This window comes from Bos mutus, chromosome 8, assembly GCF_027580195.1.
Source record: "Bos mutus isolate GX-2022 chromosome 8, NWIPB_WYAK_1.1, whole genome shotgun sequence".
Lineage (NCBI taxonomy): Eukaryota > Metazoa > Chordata > Mammalia > Artiodactyla > Bovidae > Bos > Bos mutus.
In genome coordinates this window covers 61,070,253-61,095,349 of record NC_091624.1, presented here as the reverse complement: position 1 = coordinate 61,095,349, position 25,097 = coordinate 61,070,253, and the positions used below count along the sequence as shown (strand labels likewise).

General features: G+C 42.6%; 2 protein-coding genes across 9 annotated transcripts in view; one reads left to right on the top strand and one right to left on the bottom strand.

The window, feature by feature from the left end:
- The window catches only part of NMRK1 (nicotinamide riboside kinase 1), a 30,016-nt gene extending 11,030 nt beyond the window's left edge, over window positions 1–18,986 (bottom strand). For 3 of the 7 annotated variants that reach the window (XR_011465146.1, XM_070375755.1, XM_070375759.1), the window contains exons 1-5: window positions 17,987–18,381; window positions 17,553–17,588; window positions 13,637–13,690; window positions 3,702–3,792; window positions 3,366–3,414 (exon numbers count right to left, since the gene is read on the bottom strand). Coding sequence is in view for 6 of the 7 variants with exons in the window: in XM_070375755.1 (XP_070231856.1) it covers window positions 3,366–3,414; window positions 3,702–3,792; window positions 13,637–13,665 (169 nt within the window). In the remaining variant the exon portion in view is untranslated. Of the gene's footprint in view, window positions 1–3,365; window positions 3,415–3,701; window positions 3,793–13,636; window positions 13,691–17,552; window positions 17,589–17,986; window positions 18,382–18,934 lie in introns of those variants that run through there. The other 4 variants (XM_070375758.1, XM_070375756.1, XM_070375757.1 and 1 more) reach the window with 4 other exon arrangements.
- OSTF1 (osteoclast stimulating factor 1) overlaps window positions 18,533–25,097 on the top strand; it is a 61,125-nt gene continuing 54,560 nt past the window's right edge. The window contains exon 1 of one of the 2 annotated variants that reach the window (XM_070375754.1): window positions 18,533–18,728. In XM_070375754.1, coding sequence (XP_070231855.1) covers window positions 18,695–18,728 — 34 coding nt within the window. In that variant the 5' untranslated portion in view covers window positions 18,533–18,694. The remainder of the gene's footprint in view (window positions 18,729–25,097) is intronic. The other variant, XM_005887851.3, reaches the window with a different exon arrangement.

Below are 25,097 nucleotides of genomic sequence, written 5' to 3'. Positions count from 1 at the left end.
ACACTTTGGAATTTTCTACTTACTCTTTTGCTATTGATTTCTAATTCAGTTCTCTGTAATTAGAATATATCTCTATATTACTTCAAGACACTGAAATGTATTAAGACTTAAAAAAATCCAAAGTCTGACAACCTGTTAACATGTTTAGTTGATTTAACTTAATATAGCTGATACATTTGATTTAAAGCTATCATTTTACACCATCTTCTATTTTTCCACCATCTTTTGATATTTTAGTTCTCTATTTTTTACTTCTTTTATATTTATCAGCTATATTATAATGATTCCATCTATTTATAAATGTGATAGCTATATACTTTAAAACTATTCTTTTGGTAGTTATAAAGATCAACATTACCTTGACTTAACTTAAACTTGTACATTTACCTAAAGAGCTCAGAATTCTGCTTAAGATAGATTCCTGGAGGTGGGACACTTGAACACATGGCATGAATATTTTAAGGTCTTTGGGACATATGCTCAACCTCCTTTTCAAAAAAGATTGTACCAATTAATATCCACCTATAAGTTATTTTGGAGAAGGCAATGGCAACCCACTCCAGTACTCTTGCCTGGAAAATCCCATGGACAGAGAAGCCTGGTAGGCTGCAGTCCATGGGGTTGCACAGAGTCTGACACGACTGAGCGACTTCACTTTCACTTTTCACTTTCATGCATTGGAGAAGGAAATGGCAACCCACTCCAGTGTTCTTGCCTGGAGAATCCCAGGGATGGGGGAGTCTGGTGGGCTGCCGTCTATGGGGTCGCACAGAGTCAGACACGACTGAAGAGATTTAGCAGCAGCAGCAGCAGCATAAGTTATTTTAATGGGCCTATGCCATTATTAATTTATTAGTGCTTTAAAAATCTATTCATGAGGTAAGTGGGAAAAAATAAGCTTAATTCTTTAACTACTTTTGAGGTTGACTTTTTATTGTACATTCATTAATCAAGTAACCTTATGCTTCTATGAATAACTTATTCACATTATTGGACAATTTTCATTTGAGATATTAGTGTTTTTCTTATTAGTTTGTAAGAACTCATTTAAATTAGGAATAAATCTTTATCAATTATTGAAAATATTTTTTCCTTGGTTAACTCTTACTGTGTAATAATCTTTCTCACTAACCAATAGAAGGGAAGAGAAGAAAAAAATATACTGGCTCAAGACATAAGAGCTGATAGCCAGTCAAGGATTTTGCCTCTCTTAAAGCTATCATGTTTCTGTAAGAATTGACTACACACACACACACACAAAAAGAACTGACTACATAATATTTTCCCTTCCAGGTTATCAAAGTTAAAAATAAGGAACATATCTCATGGCTCTTTAAGAGAGCTAGTTTGCATAAGTACTCAATTATCTTATTAAAAGTTAATAAGACCATTAAATATGGTTTCCTAGCACGATATTTCTTTACAGGTATCAGTTCAGTTCAGTTCAGTCGCTCAGTCGTGTCTGACTCTTCGCGACCCCATGAATCGCAGCACGCCAGGCATCCCTGTCCATCACCAACTCCCGGAGTTCACTCAGACTCACATCCATCGAGTCAGTGATGACATCCAGCCATCTCATCCTCTGTCATCCCCTTCTCCTCCTGCCCCGAATCCCTACCAGCATCAGAGTCTTTTCCAATGAGTCAACTCTTCACATGAGGTGGCCCAAGTACTGGAGTTTCAGCTTCAGCATCATTCCTTCCAAAGAAATCCCAGGGCTGATCTTCTTCAGAATGGACTGGTTGGATCTCCTTGCAGTCCAAGGGACTCGCAAGAGTCTTCTCCAACAACACAGTTCAAAAGCATTGATTCTTCGGCGCTCAGCCTTCTTCACAGTCCAACTCTCACATCCATACATGACCACAGGAAAAACCATAGCCTTGACTAGATGGACCTTTGTTGGCAAAGTAATGTCTCTGCTTTTGAATATACTATCTAGGTTGGTCCTAACTTTCCTTCCAAGGAGTAAGCATCTTTTAATTTCATGGCTGCAGTCACCATCTGCAGTGATTTTGGAGCCCCAAAAAATAAAATCTGACACTGTTTCCACTGTTTCCCCATCTATTTGCCATGAAGTGATGGGACTAGATGCCATGATCTTCATTTTCTGAATGTTGAGCTTTAAGCCAACTTTTTCACTCTCCACTTTCACTTTCATCAAGAGGCTTTTGAGTTCCTCTTCACTTTCTGCCATAAGGGTGGTGTCATCTGCATATCTGAGGTTATTGATATTTCTCCCGGCAATCTTGATTCCAGCTTGTGTTTCTTCCAGTCCAGCGTTTCTCATGATGTACTCTGCATAGAAGTTAAATAAGCAGGGTGATAATATACAGCCTTGACGTACTCCTTTTCCTATTCAGAACCAGTCTGCTGTTCCATGTCCAGTTCTAACTGTTGCTTCCTGACCTGCAAACAGATTTCTCAAGAGGCAGGTCAGGTGGTCTGGTATTCCCATCTCTTTCAGAATTTTCCACAGTTGATTGTGATCCACGCAGTCAAAGGCTTTGGCATAGTCAATAAAGCAGAAATAGATGTTTTTCTGGAACTCTCTTGCTTTTTCCATGATCCAGAAGGTGTTGGCAATTTGATCTCTGGTTCCTCTGCCTTTTCTAAAACCAGCTTGAACATCTGGAAGCTCACGACTCACGTATTGCTGAAGCCTGACTTGGAGAATTTTGAGCATTACTTTACTAGCGTGTGAGATGAGTGCAATTGTGCGGTAGTTTGAGCATTCTTTGGCATTGCCTTTCTTTGGGATTGGAATGAAAACTGACCTTTTCCAGTCCTGTGGCCACTGCTGAGTTTTCCAAATTTGCTGGCATATTGAGCGCAGCACTTTCACAGCATCATCTTTCAGGATTTAAGTAGATGCTTTTCTGATGGACTTCACCCTATTAGCTTCAACTCAGTGTTAGAGTGGGCAAGGGGGTGAAGTGAATCCATCTAAAAAATATTTACTAATCTTTTTTGAGCAGTGACAAGACCCAGTACTTAGGTCACTGGGAAAGTAAGGTCAGGAGGCACATAGTCCTAGAGTTTGACCGAGGCAAGATGGGACACAGATGATCGTCTAGGTAGCTGTGTGTGTCCTATGGAGGGATCAGAACAACAGAGACCTATCTTGCCCCACCTTCAAAAGAAAAATCTATTGTTCCAATGTTTTCAGCTTTAACCATGAAACAGGGGAAAGGGTTTCATTTATTTAAACAGCTGAACATGTATCAAAAACCCTTAAAAAAGCATGCTTAAAGTACAGCAACATATTTAAACTTATTCTTAGACTCTCTTCAGAGATAGCAAAGTTATTTGGGTTTGAAAAAGGAATGAACATTAGCACATGATGTTCTGTTAGCTCATCTACTTACCATCATACTGCAGAAATCCATTTTCATCTGTCTCTATCTCAGACTCTGGCTGGAAAAACAATAAAGTACCCAAAAGAACTTCAGTGCAGAAATAATAGAGTCATAGAAGGAAGAGGTGACCAACCTTTAACAAATGCTTTGGTGATGAGGATAAATAAAATCAAAGATTAGCTCCCATAAGTGTGCCATCTGGTGGATAAGTAACACTATTGCATTGAGCCTGTCTTCACTACAAAAGCTCAATCACTTAGCAAAGGCTTTTGGATGTAATTCAAGTAACATTGCTATTATAACTGTTTCTATTTAAATAAATAATTTGAGAAGTTTCATAGATACCTTAAAAAAATCATCCTGAGATAGGACACTGCAATTTGGAAGGTGTTTCTGCAAATTCTTAGCCAGTGTTGTCTTCCCACCATTTGTCACACTGAACCAAAAAAAAAAAAAGAGAATACTGAGAAGGAAGATGCATTAAAAGAACATAAAACATTTTAAATTGACCTTACAAAAAGGATATTTCACACAATAGGTAATAACCAAGAAGAATTATCTCCTTTATAGATAATATTTCTTTGTTTGGCAAAACTATAGGCCCAAGTAGGTCTTATGAAACAGACAGGATGGAGCAGAAAGGTAACTAACTGCTGGGAAAGTGAACTGGGTAATATTAAATACTAAGACTTAAATTACAGCTATTGTATTGGAAGTAAAACAAATTTTTGTCTATGCTGAAACATTTACAGGGTTCACATGGCACTCAGAGAAGGTGAGAAGCACATCTTAGTGCAAGTATATGAAACTGTACATGCTCACTATGATTCCGTCTCAATGTACAGTGAAGAAAAGTGGAGAATATTACAAGCCCACCTATCAAGACTTTTCATCTCCTTGGGGTGCCTCCTTTCCTTCTAATCTCTCTCCACTGGTTGGGCTGGTTGGGAGGTCCATTGTAGCTTATTGCATCCAGTCAGTTACTTGTCTTTTCTGACTGGACTGTGACATTAAGGAGAATGGGGACCCTGACCACCTCCTCTGCGTATGTATCTAGTTTTCTGGTACTCAGAAATGTGCATAGTGGGTGGAAAGCACTTCTCGACTCAGTAACTCAAACAGATTTTTTTTAACCTGGGGTTGACATAACTCTAAAGAGTCTATGGACAGATTCGAGGTCTTTGTGAAATTGAAAGAAATTTACATCTTTATTTTCACTAAATTCTAACAGATTTTAGGCATTTCCTTTCATTATAAATATAAATCAGAAACAACACTATTGTTAATTGTACCTGTGACTTTTTCACCAAAGGAAATCACAAATAGATAGTTTCATAACATGTTGCACTTGGGACAGAAATCTTGTATTAATACCACTGATACTCATTATTACTTCAAATTTACTGTAGTTTTTAGACTTACCATTGGACAGTGCTATTTAGTGAGTTAACAAAGAAGCACGTATATCACAATGCTACAAATTTGCTTTTAAAAATATTTTTATAACTGTACTATTATCACAGTTGGTTTCCTTTGCATTCCTCTTTTATTTTGTGCACTTAAAACCACTATTGTAAGAAATCAAGACTTCACCATACCAACAAATGTCTATAGTACAAAAAACTCCTGACTGCACATGTATTTGTAAGAACCCAGTAAGATGAACTGTAATACGTTTATAATCTAGAAAGGGGAAAAGGATCTAATATTTTTTCATCAAAATTGTTTACTAGATATAATTCAGTTATTACCCAAATACCTTATACCTACAAAGTAAAAGAAACTTGATTCACAATTTTCTTGTTGTTGTTGTTTAACCTCAGTTCAGTTCAGTTCAGTCACTCAGTCGTGTCCGACTCTTCGCGACCCCATGAATCACAGCATGCCAGACCTCCCTGTCCATCACCAACTCCCAGAGTTCACTCAAACTCATGTCCATCGAGTTGGTGATGCCAGCCAGCCATCTCATCCTCTGTCATCCCCTTCTCCTCCTGCCCCCAATCCCTCCCAGCATCAGGGTCTTTCCCAATGAGTCAACTCTTCACATGAGGTAGCCAAAGTACTGGAGTTTCAGTTTCAGCATCAGTCCTTCCAATGAACACCCAGGACTGATTTCCTTTAGGATGGACTGGTTGGGTCTCCTTGCAGTCCAAGGGACTCGCAAGAGTCTTCTCCAACAACACAGTTCAAAAGCATTGATTCTTCAGCGCTCAGCCTTCTTCACAGTCCAACTCTCACATCCATACATGACCAATGGAAAAACCATAGCCTTAACTAGATGGACCTTTGTTGGCAAAGTAATATCTCTGCTTTTCAGTATACTACCTAGGCTGGTCATAACTTTCCTGCCAAGGAGTAAGCATCTTTTAATTTCATGGCTGCAATCACCATCTGCAGTGATTTTGGAGCCCAGAAAAATAAAGTCTGACACTATTTCCACTGTTTCCCCATCTATTTCCCATGAAGTGATGGGACCAGATGCCATGATCTTCGTTTTCTGAGTGTTGAGCTTTAAACCAACTTTTTCACTCTCCACTTTCACTTTCATCAAGAGGCTTTTTAGTTCCTCTTCACTTTCTACCATAAGGGTGGTGTCATCTGCATATCTGAGGTTATTGATATTTCTCCCGGCAATCTTGATTCCAGCTTGTGTTTCTTCCAGGCCAGCGTTTCTCATGATGTACTCTGTACAGAAGTTAAATAAGCAGGGTGACAATATACAGCCTTGATGTACTCCTTTTCCTATTTGGAATCAGTCTGTTGTTCTATGTCCAGTTCTAACTGTTGCTTCCTGACCTGCAAACAGATTTCTCAAGAGGCAGGTCAGGTGGTCTGGTATTCCCATCTCTTGAAGAATTTTCCACAGTTGATTGTGATCCACGCAGTCAAAGGCTTTGGCAAGGTCAGTAAAGCAGAAATAGATGTTTTTCTGGAACTCTCTTGCTTTTTCCATGATCCAGAAGGTGTTGGCAATTTGATCTCTGGTTCCTCTGCCTTTTCTAAAACCAGCTTGAACATCTGGATGTTCACGGTTCATGTACTGCTGAAGCCTGACTTGGAGAATTTTGAGCATTACTTTACTAGCGTGTGAGATGAGTGCAATTGAGCGGTAGTTTGAGCATTCTTTGGCATTGCCTTTCTTTGGGATTGGAATGAAAACTGACCTTTTCCAGTCCTGTGGCCACTGCTGAGTTTTCCAAATTTGCTGGCACATTGAGTTTAACCTTAGTCCACACAATTGGGTTGGATATAGGCAACCTCCTTAAAAATGGAAAAATGGGGACTTCCCTGTTAGTCAAGTGCTTAGGGTTCCATGTTTCCAATGCAGGGGGCCTCAGTTCGATCCCTGGTTGGGGAACTAAAGATCCCACATGCCATGTGGCATGGCCAAAAACGAAGTAAAATGTGAAAAATAGGAAAAGTGGGAGGGTGGGTTTACCCTATATATTGAGTAAATGCCGTTGTGAGAATTTTCTCCCCCTCTAACAAAAATGTCTAATCCATATTGAATGCCCATAGTTTAGTTACTGAATTTTGGTTTAAAATACATAGTAAACAGGGGTAACTTTATTACAGTATGAGAAATCTGGCTCGAAAATGTATTATTTTCTAGACCTAACGTCTTTAGTTAAGATCATGTAGCTGAACTAACAGATTCCTTTTCACTGACTTCAGTTCAGTTCATTTCAGTCGCTCAGTCATGTCCGACTCTTCGCGACCCCATGAATCGCAGCACGCCAGGCATCCCTGTCCATCACCAACTCCCGGAGTTCACTCAGACTCACATCCATCGAGTCAGTGATGACATCCAGCCATCTCATCCCCTGTCGTCCCCTTCTCCTCCTGCCCCCAATCCCTCCCAACATCAGAGTCTTTTCCAATGAGTCAACTCTTCTCATGAAGTGGCCAAAGTACTGGAGTTTCAGCTTTAGCATCATTCCTTCCAAAGAAATCCCAGGGCTGATCTCCTTCGGAATAGACTGGTTGGATCTCCTTGCAGTCCAAGGGACTCGCAAGAGTCTTCTCCAACACCACAGTTCAAAAGCATCAATTCTTCAGTGCTCAGCCTTCTTCGCAGTCCAACTCTCACATCCATACATGACCAATGGAAAAACCATAGCCTTGACTAGATGAAACTTTGTTGGCAAAGCAATGTCTCTGCTTTTGAATATGCTGTCTAGGTTGGTCATAACTTTCCTTCCAAGGAGTAAGCGTCTTTTAATTTCATGGCTGCAGTCACCATCTGCAGTGATTTTGGATCCCCCGAAAATAAAGTCTGACACTGTTTCCACTGTTTCTCCATCTATTTCCCATGAAGTGATGGGACCGGATGCCATGATCTTCGTTTTCTGAATGTTGAGCTTTAAACCAACTTTTTCACTCTCCACTTTCACTTTCACCAAGAGGCTTTTTAGTTCCTCTTCACTTTCTGCCATATGGGTAGTGTCATCTGCATATCAGAGGTTATTGATATTTCTACTGGCATACTTGATTCCAGCTTGTGCTTCTTCCAGTCCAGCGTTTCTCATGACGTACTCTGCATAGAAGTTAAATAAGCAGGGTGACAATATACACCTTGACGTATTCCTTTTCCTATTTGGAATCAGTCTGTTGTTTCATGTCCAGTTCTAACTGTTGCTTCCTGACCTGCATACAGATTTCTCAAGAGGCAGGTCAGGTGGTCTGGTATTCCCATCTCTTTCAGAATTTTCCACAGTTGATTGTGATCCACGCAGTCAAAGGCTTTGGCATAGTCAATAAAGCAGAAATAGATGTTTTTCTGGAACACTCTTGCTTTTTCCATGATCCAGCGGATGTTGGCAATTTGATCTCTGGTTCCTCTGCCTTTCTTCACTGACTTAGCTGGAGCCAATGAAAAATAAGCACCCCATTTTTTTTAGACTCAGAGGAGACGGACCAGCTAGAAGGTAGTCTAGGTCAGAGAGATTTCGGGCAGGGGCAGAGGGGAGAATTTAACCTGTCTGAGCCTAGAACCTATTAGTCTGCAACCATCCTGGTGAGCTGACACCTTAAGACTCAACTCTTCTCCTTCAGCATGCTCATAACCACCTCGCACCAGGAGGCCCACAGCCTCCTGTATGTGCTCTCCAACCCCAGGGCCAGACTGTCCAGATGGAGCAGATTCCATCCTGGGATATGGGGAAGGAAATGGGTGTACTTTTGTTCGCAAAACCCAAATAAATGCACAACTTCTAGTCCATTTTTCCAGTGTGACAAAAATTTTTAGTCCGTTTTTCGTGTGACAGGTAACAAGAGAGGTCACTGTATTTGGAACATGGTATCTGGCTAGGGAAATGGCAACCCTTTCTAGTATTCTTGCCTCAAAAATCCCATGGACAGAGGAGCCTGGTGGGCTACAGTCACTGGGGTTGCAAGAGTTGGAAATGACTTAGTGACCACCACCACCATCATCTGGCTAGGGAGGAGTTAAAAAAAGCTGTCTATAATTACTCCAACAAGTGGAGAATTCCTCCTGCAAGAGATAGATATTAAAATTCTCATTGTCCAGTTGAGGAACTAAGGGTTGAAAAGTTGTATGTTCATAAAAACTTGCCTAAGGTAACAACTGGAGATGAGATTAAAGTTCAACTCTAACACCCAGGGAGTTTACATTTTTTAACATCAAGGAACTTCGTGAGAATCTGATGAAAGTTATAAAACCTTTCCTTAGAAAAATGAATATCTTCACACAAGCATTCAGTTTCACAAGGTTCATGGATGCCCCTTGAATCCTTCAGAAATTTTTTTATTCCTTGCAGTCTCAAGTGAATACTTAGTTCAGTTCAGTTGCTCAGTCATGTCCGACTCTTTGTGACCCCATGAACTGCAGCACGCCAGGCCTCCCTGTCCATCACCAACTCCCAGAGTTTACCCAAACACATGTCCATTGAGTCAGTGATGCCATCCAGCCATCTCATCCTGTATTGTCCCCTTCTCCTCCTGCCTTCAATCTTTCTCAACATCAGGGTCTTTTCAAATGAGTCAGTTCTTTGCATCAGGTGGCCAAAATATTGGGAAGAAGGAAATCAGTCCTTCCAAAGAACATCCAGGACTGATTTCCTTTAGGATGGACTGGTTGGATCTCCTTGCTATCCAAGGGACTCTCAAGAGTCTTCTCCAACACCACAGTTCAAAAGCATCGATTCTTCAGTGCTCAGCTTTCTTCACAGTCCAACTCTCACATCCATACATGACTACTGGAAAAACCATAGCCTTGACTAGACGGACTTTTGTTGATAAAGTGATGTCTCTGCTTTTTAATATGCTGTCTAGGTTGGTCATAATTTTCCTTCCAAGGAGTAAGCGTATTTTAATTTCATGGCTGCAATCACCATCTGCAGTGATTTTAGAGCCCAGAAAAATAAAGTCAGCCACTGTTTCCCCAACTATTTGCATGAAGTGATGGGACCGGATGCCATGATCTTAGTATTCTGAATGTTGAGCTTTAAACCAACTTTTTCGCTCTTTCACTTTCATCAAGAGGCTCTTTAGTTCTTCACTTTCTGCCATAAGCGTAGTGTCATCTGCATATCTGAGGTTATTGATATTTCTCCCGGCAATCTTGATTCCAGCTTGTATTTCATCCAGCCCAGCATTTCTCATGATCTACTCTGCATATAAGTTAAATAAGCAGGGGGACAATATACAGCCTTGATGTACTCCTTTTCCTATTTGGAACCAGTCTGTTGTTCCATGTCCAGTTCTAACTGTTGCTTCCTGACCTGCATACAGATTTCTCAAGAGGCAGGTCAGGTGGTCTGGTAATTAGTTCACAGGGCAGCAAATTTTAAGTACAAGAATGGGAAAAACTAGAGATCTCTTCAAGAAAATTAGAGATACCAAGGGGACATTTCATGCAAAGATGGGCTCAATAAAGGACAGAAATGGTATGGACCTAACAGAAGCAGAAGATATTAAGAAGAGGTGGCAAGAATACAAAGAAGAACTGTACAAAAAAGAGCTTCACAACCCAGATAATCACGATGGTGTGATCACTCACCTAGAGCCAGACATCCTGCAATGTGAAGTCAAGTGGGCCTTAGAAAGCATCACTATGAACAAAGCTAGTGGAGGTGATGGAATTCCAGTTGAGCTATTTCAAATCCTGAAAGATGATGCTGAGAAAGTGCTGCACTCAATATGCCAGCAAATTTGGAAAACTCAGCAGTGACCACAGGACTGGAAAAGGTCAGTTTTCATTCCAATTCCAAAGAAAGGCAATGCCAAAGAATGCTCAAACTACCGCACAATTGCACTCATCTCACATGCTAGTAAAGTAATACTCAAAATTCTCCAAGCCAGGCTTCAGCAATATGTGAGTCATGAGCTTCCAGATGTTCAAGCTGGTTTTAGAAAAGGCAGAGGAACCAGAGATCAAATTGCCAACACCTTCTGGATCATGGAAAAAGCAAGAGAGTTCCAGAAAAACAACTATTTCTGCTTTATTGACTATGCCAAAGCCTTTGACTGCGTGGATCACAATCAACTGTGGAAAATTCTGAAAGAGATGGGAATACCAGACCACCTGACCTGCCTCTTGAGAAATCTGTATGCAGGTCAGGAAGCAACAGTTAGAACTGGACATGGAACAACAGACTGGTTCCAAATAGGAAAAGGAGTATGTCAAGGCTGTATGTTGTCACCCTGCTTATTTAACTTCTGTGCAGAGTACATCATGAGAAACACTGGCCTGGAAGAAACACAAGCTAGAATCAAGATTGCTGGGAGAAATATCAATAACCTCAGATATGCAGATGACACCACCCTTATGGCAGAAAGTGAAGAGGAACTCAAAAGCCTCTTGATGAAAGTGAAAGTGGAGAGTGAAAAAGTTGGTTTAAAGCTCAACATTCAGAAAACTAAGATCATGGCATCTGGACCCATCACTTCATGGCAAATAGATGGGGAGACAGTGTCAGACTTTATTTTTTGGGGCTCCAAAATCACTGCAGATGGTGACTGCAGCCATGAAATTAAAAGACGCTTACTCCTTGGAAGGAAAGTTAGGACCAACCTAGATAGCATATTCAAAAGCAGAGACATTACTTTGCCAACAAAGGTCCGTCTATTCAAGGCTATGGTTTTTCCTGTGGTCATGTATGGATGTGAGAGTTGGACTCTGAAGAAGGCTGAGCACCATAGAATTGATGCTTTTGAACTGTGGTGTTGGAGAAGACTCTTTCGAGTCCCTTGGACTGGAAGGAGATCCAACCAGTCCATTCTGAAGGAGATCAGCCCTGGGATTTCTTTGGAAGGAATGATGCTGAAGCTGAAACTCCAGTACTTTGGTTGCCTCATGCAAAGAGCTGACTCATTGGAAAGGACTCTGATGCTGGGAGGGATTGAGGGCAGGAGGAGAAGGGGATGACAGAGGATGAGATGGCTGGATGGCATCACTGACTCGATGGACATGAATCTGAGTGAACTCTGGGAGTTGGTGATGGACAGGGAGGCCTGGCGTGCTGCGATTCATGAGGTCGCGAAGAGTCAGACACGACTGAGCTACTGAACTGAACTGAACTGAACTGAACTGAGATACAGCACAGTGCATTTGGAGGAAGGCAGGCAGGAACTATAGCTGAGTCTGGCAAGGGCTTTGCAGAAGCAGCAGCAGCAGTAAAACAAAATCCTCGCCCATGCTGAGGAAGAGACAGTGAAGAGAGGCTTTCTTAGGGAGTAATACACATGACAAGAAAGCATGACCCAGATTTCCACATGGAGGGCTGGAATACTGAGATGAGGGGCGTTTACTCGAACGTATGCGGAATGAAGGTTGGACTGGATCCTGTAGTGGATCTGGTAGTGGCCTCCCCGGGCTCCCCCTCCTGCCACCCTGTTCCCAAGGTCTGGTTTGGAGTGACCCGCTCTCAACTTCAGAGCAGGGCATCACTGGCCTAAACCAGTCAAGGTTGTCTCCTTGCTTTTGCCTTTGACTGTGACTATGGGTATGTGACACAGCTGGTCAAGTCTAAGAGACCCTTGACCTAGGGGAAGCAAAGTCCCTGCCCTAGTTCTAGGCTCAGAAGTAGCACGAGGTCCCAGGAACTGCTGGTGGTCTCCTGTGACCAAATAATGCAACCAACTTTAGATGAATTCAAAAGGAGGAAGACACAGAGAGAAATGGAGTCTTTGGTGACACCCCTAAGCTCCTACATCAAATCTTTCCTGTACCCTGCCTGCCCCTGATGCTTATACATTTCATTATTTTGGATGGTCCTCATATATCCAGAAATTCAGACTGCATTTTAAATAATTGGGAACCACTGGATATCATTCATCAGGTGAGAAAATAATCTAAAAATTTTGTATAAAGATTAAACTGGTAGAGGTATGTAGGACAGATTAAGAGGAGGAGACTGGAATCAGGGAATATAAGGGCTTTAATTAGGATGGTGGCAATGAGCATGGAAAGCAAGGGATGGACAAGAGAAGCCAAGGCAGAGAAAAACTGAACTTCCTTCTAATTAGACGGGAGCAAGTCCAGGCAAAGTTCTGGCATTTAATTCACTCAATTTTACTTCTAACTGATGACTCACTATAGTAATGTAATACAATTATATGATGATCTCACCCAAATCACAAACTTTTAATTTCAATAGTCTTAACTATTTTATTAACTAGACTACACATAATGTGAAAGTACTCAGAAGAAAGATGAATATAATGCACTAGCAAAACAAACAATGTCCTCTTGAGTTGCTGTAGTCTTATTTGAATGCCCACTTCTGGTTACATGGGTAGGGTGACCATATAATTTAGGATAATTTAGGACACTTCTAAGAGTGAGAGGGGTAAATGATTAATAATCATGCCACAGCAATAAGGACTACTTCAAGATAAAAAAGTATGTGGAAAAACGAGTAGAGGTGAGGTGGTTCCTCATTCCACATGTCCAAAACTGAGCATAACTGGAAAGAAACCATAGATTTTCTAAGTCACAGTGGAGGAGTTGTGTGGAGAATGATATATCACCCCAAACCAAAGTAGCATCTGATGAGGCCTTGCCGCTGGTGTCAGCTTCAGAAAATAAAGTCAAGCAGGTAGACTTTGTGTACTGACTCTCCTGTTTCTGTTTACAGGAAACTCTCCCATTTCTCGGCATCTACGTAGCCAATACTTAACTCTTTAAAATTCAATAGTGGCTTGTTCTCTTTTCTCTTTCCTTCTCACTGCTTCTCCTTCTCCCACCACATCCACATGGCAACACCCTTTGGACATCCTGAGTATCTTGACCAGCTATTGGTAGAAAAATTACTCACCCACTGATTCCAATGACAAATGTTTTCATAATTAGCTTTGAAAATCACGTCTTCCTAAAATTAAAAAAAAATCGAAGGCATATCACTTAGGTGTCCAAAGAGATAAAAGAGAGAGTCCTAACTTAGGAGGGCCAGCTGAAGGAGAAGATGCTACTGAACTCTGGGTTACCCTCCTTGGATTACCCACATTCCATAGGAGAGCTTCAAACAGTACCAGCTTCCCTCTGCCATACTCTCGTGCTAAGCGCCAATGGTGGGTAGTACTCAGGGCCTGAGAGCCAAGTCAAGGGAACTAAAAGGGCCCCTATGGCCAAGCACACATCCCTGAGGGTTTGTTTTCAAGGGCAGGGAAGAGCTGCAGAGCCCTGGGGCATATTACAGAGTTTCACGCTCCCCTCAGGCAGATGACTCATCACCTACATGACTCAATCACCCAAGAATGACCCATTAACCCCAAGGCAAGGAGTTGGCTGAGATGGCCTCTTTCTCCTGAAATGGGGAGAAAGTCACTGCTGGCCAGAGGCTGGAGGGTGCTCCAGGCACTTAAAGGGTGCTCCCTTTAAGGGTGCTATTTCCTCACTCTAGGGCCAGGGTAGAAAAATTTTCAGTAATGGGCCAGCGAGTAAATCTTTGAGGCTTTGTGGGCCAGGAAACAAAGTCAGGGTTATTATTTAAGAACTTACAAGAGAGAAACCATTTCCACAAACTTTTTGACAGAAGCCAAAACATAATAATAATTGAGTACTTTTTTTTTTTTTGTAATGCATGTCTACAAATGAGAAGAATGGGATTCCTTTTCTATTGGGATAACATTTCCCTTACTGGATTTCAGAATGAGTGTTTCCTATTACAAAATGTTACAAGTGTTCAGGCAAAGGGCTGGGTTTTAGCTGCAGGCCACTGCTGGCTGACCCCTGGTCTGGGGGATGGACGGCAGTTTAATGCATGGCCCCCTAAGATTTACCAAAGTACTCTTGTGGATATTCCAAGGACCACTGTCATCTCTTTAAGTGAGAAGATGAAGCCCAGCAGCAGGGAACCTTAGCACAATGGTTCTAGAAGGTTGTCTCTGACTGATGCTGCTCTTTATTCCTGACTGTTCTAGCGGAATGATTAGGAATCTAAGCTGTGCCACCCTGGGTACATGGTGGCTAGTCTTGGCTGCCCTCCCAGTTCCTACCCCGACCTGTGTCCAGACTCCCTCTGTGGGGTAGTAGGGAGAGAAATCTGGTAGAGAGAGGGATGGCGTTCCTTGGCTTTTCTTCAGCTCTTCCAGAACACAGTTGGCCCTTGGTGTCTGAGGGCTCCACAGATGCAGATTCAACCAACACTGGTTTGAAAGTATTTGGGGGAAAAAAATTTAGGAAGTTCCAAAGAGCAAAACTTGAATTTGCTGCACCAGCAACTATTTACATAGCATTTGCATTGAATTTACAATTATTTCCACAGCATGTCCATTTTATTAGGGATTACATGTCTAGAAATGATTCAAAGCACGTGAGAGGATGTGCATAAGTTAAATGCAAATACTCTGCCATTTTATGTAAGGGACTTGGGCATCTGCAGATTTTGGCATTCCTGGGTTGGTGGGTATTGTTCTGGAACCAATCCCTACCACCCTTAATACTGGAAACAACGGGTATTTCAAATTGAGTGCAACTGGGTAAGGTGAGGTTCCAATTTCATTTACTAGCCTATGTGAGACAAGAATGTGACTGTGACAGAAATAAAATAATACATCAGGTTGGACATCTGAGTTTTACTGGGAGTTGCATAATATTGAATATATTTATCCCCATCCAAATTGCCAAAGTGTATCAAGGGAACAATTACATATAATGAGTATTATAAAATAAATTTTTACATTGTAATTTTTCTGCTTTTGAATTATATTTTACCCTATTCTTATTTTCAGTATGTCAGTGCAAGCCTGCCAACTATCCTTTTTTAGGATGGGAAAGGCTGCCCTTTATCTTGAGATAGTAGATTTCTTACATCTTAACATCTTACACTTTTAAAACATGTCCTTTTTCCTACAAAATTATGTTGGCAGTAGGTAATAGTAGATTCATGTCCTTAATTAGCAAAATAAGAACAAAAAAATTCCGACTTTGTTGTTTCTTGCTTCCAGCTCACCTATTTTTGGATAATTTATCACAGCCTAAATTCTCAAGCCTGGAGAGATACAATCTTAAGAGATCACATGGTCCACACTCCTTCATTCTACACAAGTTGAAACTGGCCCAGGCAATGGAGTGACTTGCTCAAGAGCACACATACAGTACATGAAAAACCAGAGGGAATTCCCGGGTGCTCCATGGTTTAGAACTCAGCACTGTCACTGCTGGGGCCTGGGGTTGGATCCTGGTCGGAGAACTAAGATCCTGCAAGCCACACGGTGCAGTCAAAGAACAAAACAAAACTAGAAACAAAACTAAACCAAATAAGTTAACTTCTAATCATCTTTCAAAGCTGCTAAAAAGCACTTTACTACCAGGAGCAGAGAAAGGATGCTGTACTTGCGCTGCCTTAATTGTGAGGCTCTCCTGTATAACAGATGTTACTTTGATTGATTTATTATTGGTGGGGTATTTTCTGTGCCCCATCTGGAAAAATCATAGTTTTGACTAGACAGACCTTTGTTGGCAAAGTAATGTCTCTGCTTTTTAATATGCTGTCTAGGTTTGTCATAGCTTTTCTTCCAAAGAACAAGCGTCTTTTAATTTCATGGCTGAAGTCATTGTCTGATTTTAGAGCCCAAGAAAATAAAAAAATAGTCTGTCACGGTTTCCATTTTTTCCCATCTATTTGCCATTAAGTGATAGGACCGGATGCCTTGATCTGTTTTTTAAATACTGAGTTTTAAGTCAGCTTTTTCAGTCTCCTCTTTCACCTCCATCAAGAGGCTCTTTAGCTCCTCTTCATTTTCTGTCATTAAAGGCAGTAGATATTTCCCCTGGCAATCTTGATTCCAGCTTGTGAGTCATCTAGCCCAGCATTTCTTATGATGTACTCTGCATATAAGTTCCATAAGCAGGGTGGCAATATACAGCCTTCATGGACTCCTTTCCCAATTTGAACCAGTTGTTCCATGTCTGGTTCTAACTGTTGCTTCTTGACCTGCATATAGGTTTCTCAGAGGCAAGTAATGTGGTCTGGTATTTCCATCTCTATATTTAAATTATTTCACTACTAAACAGTGTACATTTTGTATACTAAACTGCAAAACAGTCAGAGGTGGCATGTGTAGAATCAGCAGATTATAAGAAAGCTAGCAACTCCGTAGTAGGAATGGATGATGACAAAACTAAAAAGGTTTTTCAATCAGTTAAAACAGCAGCCTGGTTTTTCTAGAAGAGTGAAATGTTTCAGGACTTCTCAATTTATTTTCTTCAACATTTTGATTATTTTCTATGTGACAGGTAAGTCTTTTTCTACTATTTTTTTTTTTTTTAAACTTTGCTCCCTTTTGGTAAACACCAAGGCTTGCCTGTCCGAATACACAACCCTTGCCCCTTTGTCTTGGAATCACTGTTTCACTTAATTCCTAGTAGACTTCGAAGCTTCATTTTACATAGACTCTCATGCAAGGTTTTTTCTTCTCAATTTTTATTCCTCCCCCCAAATACAAGTGATTTATCATATTGCCTATGCTATTCTAAATTTTCGCCCATTGCGTTTCTTGTCTGTTCTAGCCCCTGCCTCCCAGTGGAGATTCAACCTGCTAGGTCTGGGGTGGGCAAACTTGCTCTGCTAAGTTCTAGACCGTAAATGTTTGGGGTTTCGTGGGCAGCTGCTCAACTCTGCCGTTAGGAAGTGAAAGTGGCCGCAGGCAATTCAGAAGCAAATGAGCGTGGCTGTGTTCTAATAAACTTTATGGACATTGAAATTTGAATTTCATATAATTTCCACGTACCACAAACTCTACTTCTTTTGACTTCTTTTAATCCATCTAAAAAAAAAAAGTGAAAATCATTCTTAGGCTGTACAGTAACAGGCAACAACGAGGGGCTCTGTTAGTCACTCTCAACGCTAGAGGAGAAGACTGCCTCCTCCGGTAGGGATCAAGACCTCACCCCTACCCCAGTGACTTCTCCCCAAAACCTGTATGGTCTCCAGAAGACCGACTCCCATTTTAAGGATTATTAGGGGGCGTGAGAGTAGTACCCCATCAGGACAACACTTTCTCCTGGGCAGGCCACTTATCAGTCCATTTAGGGTGGTAGATAGCCTAACAGAGCTTGCAAGACACAGCCGGGCTCAGGCTCCAGCGCAGGAACACTCTGGAAACACCTCCAGGCCCCATCGAGTCTGTGTGGCGGGGAGCGGCGGAGTCAGGTAGGTACTCACCGGGCGCTAGTTCGTTCGACTGCTCCCGAGCAAAGTGGCACAGGCGATCGCTAAGCGCGCGCCTGTCACTAACCCGCCGCAACCCCCGAAGCTCGTTAACCAAGAGAGGCACAGCCTCTTTCCCCGCTCCCCTTCCGGGTCAGAGGCTGCCCAGGGTAGAGAAGGCCAACCTAGGTTCCGTACCACCTGGAGCGGACGCGGCAGCAGGCTCTGGCCGGCGTTGCGGGGGGCGGGCCTCCGGCGTGCGTGGCCCTGCGCCTACGCGCGCACGCGGTCCTACCCTGTCCGGCCCTTTCCCGATCAGGGCGCGCGCGGCCGGCGCGAGCCTGGGGCTTCCCCGTCCGGCTCCGCCTGGTTCTGCCTCCGGGCGCGCAGCCGTGCGCGCCGCCCGCGCTCCTGCTGCGGCGAAGCGGGCAGCCGGGGAGCCAATAAGCGCTCGGCTAGGCGGCGGCTACTTCCTCGTCTACGGGGCCGCGCGCTCCAGACAGCTCGGTCGGCCACGGGGCGGGGCGGGGCGGGGCGGGGCACTTCGCTGAGCTGCCTTGCCTGCCTCGGCTTGTCCGGCTGCCGAGAGTAGACACAGGTCCCTGAAGGGGCACCGCGGCAAAGCAGACAAAAAGAAACTGAGGCGCTCAGAGTGTCGGCTGGAGGCGCGTTTGGCTGACTTTTCGTGCGTAGTCTTCAGAATCAGCCTCTCCAGGAAGAGAGATGTCGAAGCCGCCACCCAAACCAGTCAAACCAGGTAAGGGAGGTGTTCGGGGATCCCGGGCCGGCCGCGGTGCCCCGCGCTCCCTCTGCCCCTTGGCAGGGCAGGTCAGGCACGTACCCCGCCCCGAGCCTCGCTTTCGCGACCGACGCACCAGGGTGGGAGTTGTTGCGTTCGCGCCAGGAGACAGATCGCAAGATTTTCGAGGAATTTAAAAATTTTCATTTTTAAAGAGGACTCACCCTCGGTTTTTCAGCGTTGTCATTCGCTGCAACTTTCCCATCGATGTGATGGCTACGTCCCATTGACGCTTTCCTGGAAGACAGGGCCATTGATCTCCCTTAGGGGGAAAAAAAAAAAGTCTTGAAATGGTTTTTTCTTCAGCCACTTCCTCTTTTTTTTTTTTTCTTCACTGTGTGTCAGTGTCAAGTTTGAGTTCTTGACCGGCCAAAACGAACGGGAAGTGCGCTGCTTATAGGGTGGGGTGGGTGAGCGAGTCTCCTTTGGGACTTTACAGGGGAGCAGTAAATTGACCTTAAGATCTTGGGAAAAGCGTTTAGGAAACTGCAGTTGAGCTCCTGACTAGAAGAATCTAGGCTGCGGCAGGGTAATCTCAGTTATTACTATTCGGAAGTGTCACTTTATAGTGCTATACAAGCCCTTTGCTTTACTCCCTCTGTGAGTTTGTCGAGTTAAACTGGAAAGCGTGAGATTTCCTCAAAGGAGCTCTTTTGGCGAATGTTCCTTGTTCATTTCTTCTTCGATCCCTAGAATATTTTCTGGGACACGGAGAAAGAAGTATTTAAAAGAGACTGACGTATTTCAGTTCGATACTGTAACAAATTCATGCCTTCTTTGGGTAGGTGATTACAGAAAACGTAGGAAATGGACGAGAAATGGCTCAGACATACTCTCAGCTTTTTTCTTCCTGGTCTCAGGTAACTTCAGTATATTACAGACTGAAATGTATCTATTTACATCCAGTTTCAAAGTAACCTTGATTAGGAGAGAGTCGTTTCAGTGATTGATTTTTTTTCTTGATTTTTCTAAACTTTTGTCAAGCTGTTCAACTTTTCATCTCATCCAGTTTTCTTTCTTCACGACATCATGCAGTGGTAGTTTCAAGTCATTTTATTTGAAAATTCTGTACACACTCACATATATGACATAGTCACCCGGGACTTGAATTTTGGTGGACTGGGTGTGACTTTGCTGGCACTTTGGCTCTGGTATGAGCAAAGGTGGGACATGGCTAGGATTGGGCTCTCTGTTTCTTTAGAAATGGAGTCTGATGAGGAATTTGCCTTCTAAGTGCGTTTGTGGAAAATGGCAGCTTTCTAAACTTATGTATAAATCAGGACCTCAAGTAATCAACACAGCAGAGTTATTCTTTGATAACTGAACAGAGTAGTTTATTTCAAAGAAGGTCCTGAGAAGCCATTCATGAGGTTTTTCATCTCTAGACATTCAGTGACGTCTGTGCTACAGCTGGAGGGGCACGGACGTGATGTGTTTTTGTGTATTTGCCTGGGTGTGGTTTAGGGATCACACTGTGACCAGTTGGAAATACACTTTCAGGAACCATTTTTGTTGTCTGACCTTACTGCTTTCTCCTGTTCAGTAAGTCAGAAAGCAAATTATTAAGAAATGACTACTATTCAGACTCCACACTGATTTGTAAATGAGATCCAAACTAAAATAAGATCACCCTAGAAATAATCTGTCAGTGACCTAATTTACAGTGAGAAATACTACTTTTAATCCAACTTGAAACTTTGTGTGGCCTGGCTTAGTTGAAAACAGAAGGGGCCTATTATAGTCCTGGCTCTCGTTTACAGTGTGCCAGGCACTGATCTAAGCACTTTCCGTGTATTATCTCATTTACCTCTCACAATAACCCTATGAGGTCAGTACCTGCATTGTTCCCATTTCACAGATGCGGAAATGAAGCTAAGTCAAGAAAGGTCAAGTTAAGGAGCCCAAGATTAGCCACTGAGTGGAGAGGAGTGGGCAGAATTAGAACCCAGGTAGTTTGGCCCCAGAGTCTGAGCTCTTAACCTTGATGTTACTATGCTTTACATCAAAGCATACCATTAACTCCTGTCATCATGTGTATTTTAACTTTTTTTACCTTCCTGGTAGGCAGGAAGTGGGAAGGAAAGTGTCTCTGGTCCTCGGTCAGACTTTCTTGTCACAAACGCACCCCTTGGCTGTAGCAACAAGAAGGGTGGTGCTGACATTTACTTTCTTGTCCTGCAGGCAAGATAGATGGGTGAAAATGTCTAAAGCATACTTGGAATTGGACGACATGGTGTATTTAATTCTTAGCTTTTTGGTTTGTTTATACCCCTGCCTCATCCTGAATGAAACTTGAAAAAAAAAAAAAAAGATGCAGGAAGTGGGGTCCTATAGAGGGAGGAAAGAATAATAAGAGGAAACTGGAGAGAAAGTTATCTTACAGACATGTATGTTGTAAGGTCCTGCAAAGTTTCTAAAGAAGGCCTGTAGATTTGGCTCTTTGCTTCAAGCAGAGAGAGAGAACAGATCAATTACTAAAATTCGCAGTGTTCATAAAATTAAAATGTATTACTTGCTCTGAGAAGAGTTATTACAGTGGTAGTGAGATCTGAAATGAACTTCTCATGGGTGGGTTCTCTTTAAGTATTGCAGTGGACTGGACATCTCTACAAGAAACACAAGTGGGACATCATAATGCTAGTCTTTAGAGCTTCCTGCAGTACAAGATCCGGGTGAAGCAGCATGGTTCAATTTCAGAGGCAGTGTGGAAATGAGGGGAGCTAGGTGAAGGAGGACAGAGGACTTACGGGAAGATTTTAGTAGCAGTGGACATGTAGCTATAATGTGGGCTGATGTATATCTGTCAGGGTGATTGGCGTATACTCAGTAGGGGTACCATTTTCCAAAGGAATGTTCTTTCAGAGTCCTGGTCAGCTGCTGGCAGGAGAGCCCTGCCACTTCATTTCCTTTTTTACCTTCCTGAGGTTATACCAGAGTTTGGGTTAGTGGCTATATCCAAAATTCGTTTGCTAAACACTTCTTAATACATGCAGCTTGTATTTTAGGCCCTGTGCTGGACCCTGGGGCTCCAAGGAACAATAAAATAAGATCTTGTCCCTGAAGCTTTTGAAACTAATGGGGGAGATTTAGGTATCTCCAGAAAATATCTTAGATTGTCGCCTATCTACAATTGGATGGCTGACTTATCCATTTTGCTTAAAAAAATCTTACAGCTAAAAAAGGAAGGAATATGTTTTTGTTATAGAAAATTTAGAAGCTATAGTACAGAGAACAATAAATAAATAAACGAAAGTATAAAAATCATCCCTAGCTGTCATCTAGTGATAGCTTTAACTGATTCATTTATTCAGAGAGGAAAAAATTTTACAAAACTTCAGATCATTTTAGATGAAAACCTTTTCCCTCTCAAAGGTGTTATATAAGCAGCCTATGTGTGACATCTTTGAAGATTTGTGATGTTTTTACTGTAAATATGAAAGAACCTAAAACATTGACATTTGCTTCTTCAAAGCCCCTTGAATTTATTTTCCCAAGACAGTGAAATATTTAGACCGCTTTACTTCCATCGCGAAAATCAATAAGCCATTTAAAAGAATTGGTCAAGGTCAGACAGACATCAGGTTTCCAGCCACATGGGAAGGTTATCAGACCTACTTAGAATGAGAGGATTCTAGTCCAAATCTCATTCAACGTCCTTTGGCCTATTTTTACATCTTGGGATGACATTTTCTGATCCCCTTCATCTCATACCTCAAGTCCAGTGAAAACCATTGCCAAATTTGTCTTCACTTGCGTAACGGCCATGGGAAACAAAATACATGGGCTTGGGAAGAGGGAGAGAGACGGGGGACAGACACATCCTTTTAGTGGGCTGATTTGAACTGTTAAGTCAAATTCTCTATTCATTTGTCATTTCATTCATACTTAAATAAAGCTGGGGAACAAACATTATCAAACAAATTAAATGAGCTTGGGAAAATAGTTTCAGATACCAGTATATAGAGAGATTTTTGATTCTTTTGAACAGCTTTCTAGTACTCTGTTGTATTTATTTAACCATACCCATGAACCACGCTTCAGTCATTTCTTCTGTTATAGCAAATAGTGTTAAAACAGCCTTGTTGCTTACATGTGTGAGTGTACACACAGGACAGAGTCCCAGCAGTGGGATTGTTGTGCCAGAGGGTATGTATTAATACATTGCCACATTCACACACACTTCCAAAACGCTCTCCCAAAGAGGTAGTTCTAATTTACTTTCCTACCCAAAATGTTTGAGCATGCCTTACACAGAAAAATTGCCACACATGTGATAGGAGGTATTATCAAAGTGTAGTTAGAGGGCTAGAAGTACAAGGCAAGGAGCTTGAAGACGCTGAGATGGTGTTGCTAAAGAGGGAAAATTTAAGCAGGGTCTCCAATGCTGAGTAAGAATTTAGTAGGCAGAAAAGAGGGAAGTCATTTGACATGTGGAGAAATGAAATAACTTGACACGATGGCCTGTCCATGTTTGCTTGACTGCACAGGGCCTGAGCTCCTCTCACAGAAGCCAGGGATATTTGGTGTGGAACTGTGAACTGGAGAAATTTGTCCCAAATTAAAGAGAAAGCCTTCTGCCTAGTGTCGCAGTTTGTGAAAAACATTATTGCTTCACACAGAAAATGAGCATTTGAATGTCCACATGTGAACCATCTACTCCCACGTTTATCAATTTGTCAGTTGTTAACAAGAGCTATGGGTGATTAGTTTGCAGACGTGAGTTAAAGAGGATCACAGCTTCAGCTCACTCACACAAGTCACTGGTGGGGCTGCTGAGGCCACGTCCTTTTTATTAATTCTTTCCAGTTGTTTCCCACTCAGTGTTTGAGTATCTGTAGAATTTTTAGAAAGTTACAAGGCAAATCCCTCAACTTACTCTTAGGGTAAGAGTTAGGGGAGAGTTCTGTATTTGTGCATTTTGATGAGCATTTTTAAACTTATTAGCTTCCTTAGAATTTGATAAATTGCTTTGGTTTTATATTCTTGGAATCAAAGAAGGTACTCATTCTCACCCCTGTCTCCACCTCCTGCCGCCCTTGTGTGAACTTGAATTTATTAGGGGCGCCAGGTCAGAGGGGTACAAGTTGCAGATTGGGAGAAAGGGGTAGTGGGCCTGGGCAGCCCTGTCAGCCACAGGCCAAGAAGACTGGAGGCCTGAGGGGCCACACCCAGTAGAGCACTGCATCAGCAGGCAAGCAGACAGACTGTTCTTCACTGTGCAAGTGTCAGGGCTGAGGGCATGACCGTAGCTTTGAGAGGAAGTGGAAGAGGTAGGTGCCTGGCTTCAGTGGCTGCTGGGAGGACAGAACAGTGAGGAAGCCCCCATTCAGGCACTTGTGTAAGACAAGCAAGGGGTGGGGATGGTGGCAGCAGCAGCAAGCCATAGAGGGGACCATGGAGTGGTGAGAGCTTGGGGTCCCTGGAGGGGAGGTATCTGGTGGTTCTTTCCTAGTCTAATGTTCCTGTTTCCCAGGGAGCCTTAAAGTCGTTTAAATTCAAATTAAGGAAGACCCTAGAAACTGACTCTAGGGTGTCTAGACCAGGTTTTTTCTCTTGCTGGAGGGTCTGCCTCCAGCCTCTTACAGTGATCTGAAAGCAGCCCTGAGAGCCTTTCTGACATCCCTGACTCAGGGATTTTGCTGGGTTCTGGGAAATTCAGGGCTTCTATGTCGGGATTCTCTTGTCTATGAGGACAGACTTGATTCAACCCACTGGTATGATACTTGTGTGACTTCCACTTGGAGAGTATTCTGGGATGGCTGTATCTTCTAGAAATGTCTTGATCCAATCCATGCTTATGGAGAGGATCCCTCCAAATTCTAGTTCTCTGAGCACGGATGAGAAATGCTAGGCTGAGAGAAGACCCTCCAGGTTTTTTGGGACAGTTGGCAGGTATCTCCAGACTCCAGATTTGGAAGATTCCACAGAGTCTCATATTTCCTTTCTTGGAAATCAGACTCTTAGGACTTTCTCTAAGTTGTTGTCTATGCAGGTTTACAGGGTTTGGGAGCTGCTTTTGGGGCCTGTTGTTTTGATGAGTTTGTGAAAGTTTGTTGACAGTAGCCCTGTTGTTGTTCATTCGTTCAGTTGTGTCTGACTCTTTGTGACTCCATGGACTGCATCAAACCGGGCTCTTCTGTCCTCTGCTATCTCCTGGAGTTTGTTCAGATTCATGTCCATTGAGTTGGTGATGCCATCCAACCATACCAGTGGCACCCTTCTCCTGCTGTCCTCAACTTTTCCCAGCATCAGGGTCTTTTCCAAAGAGTCGGTTCTTCACATCAGGTGTTCAAAGTATTGGAGCTTCAGCATCAGTCCTTCCAATGA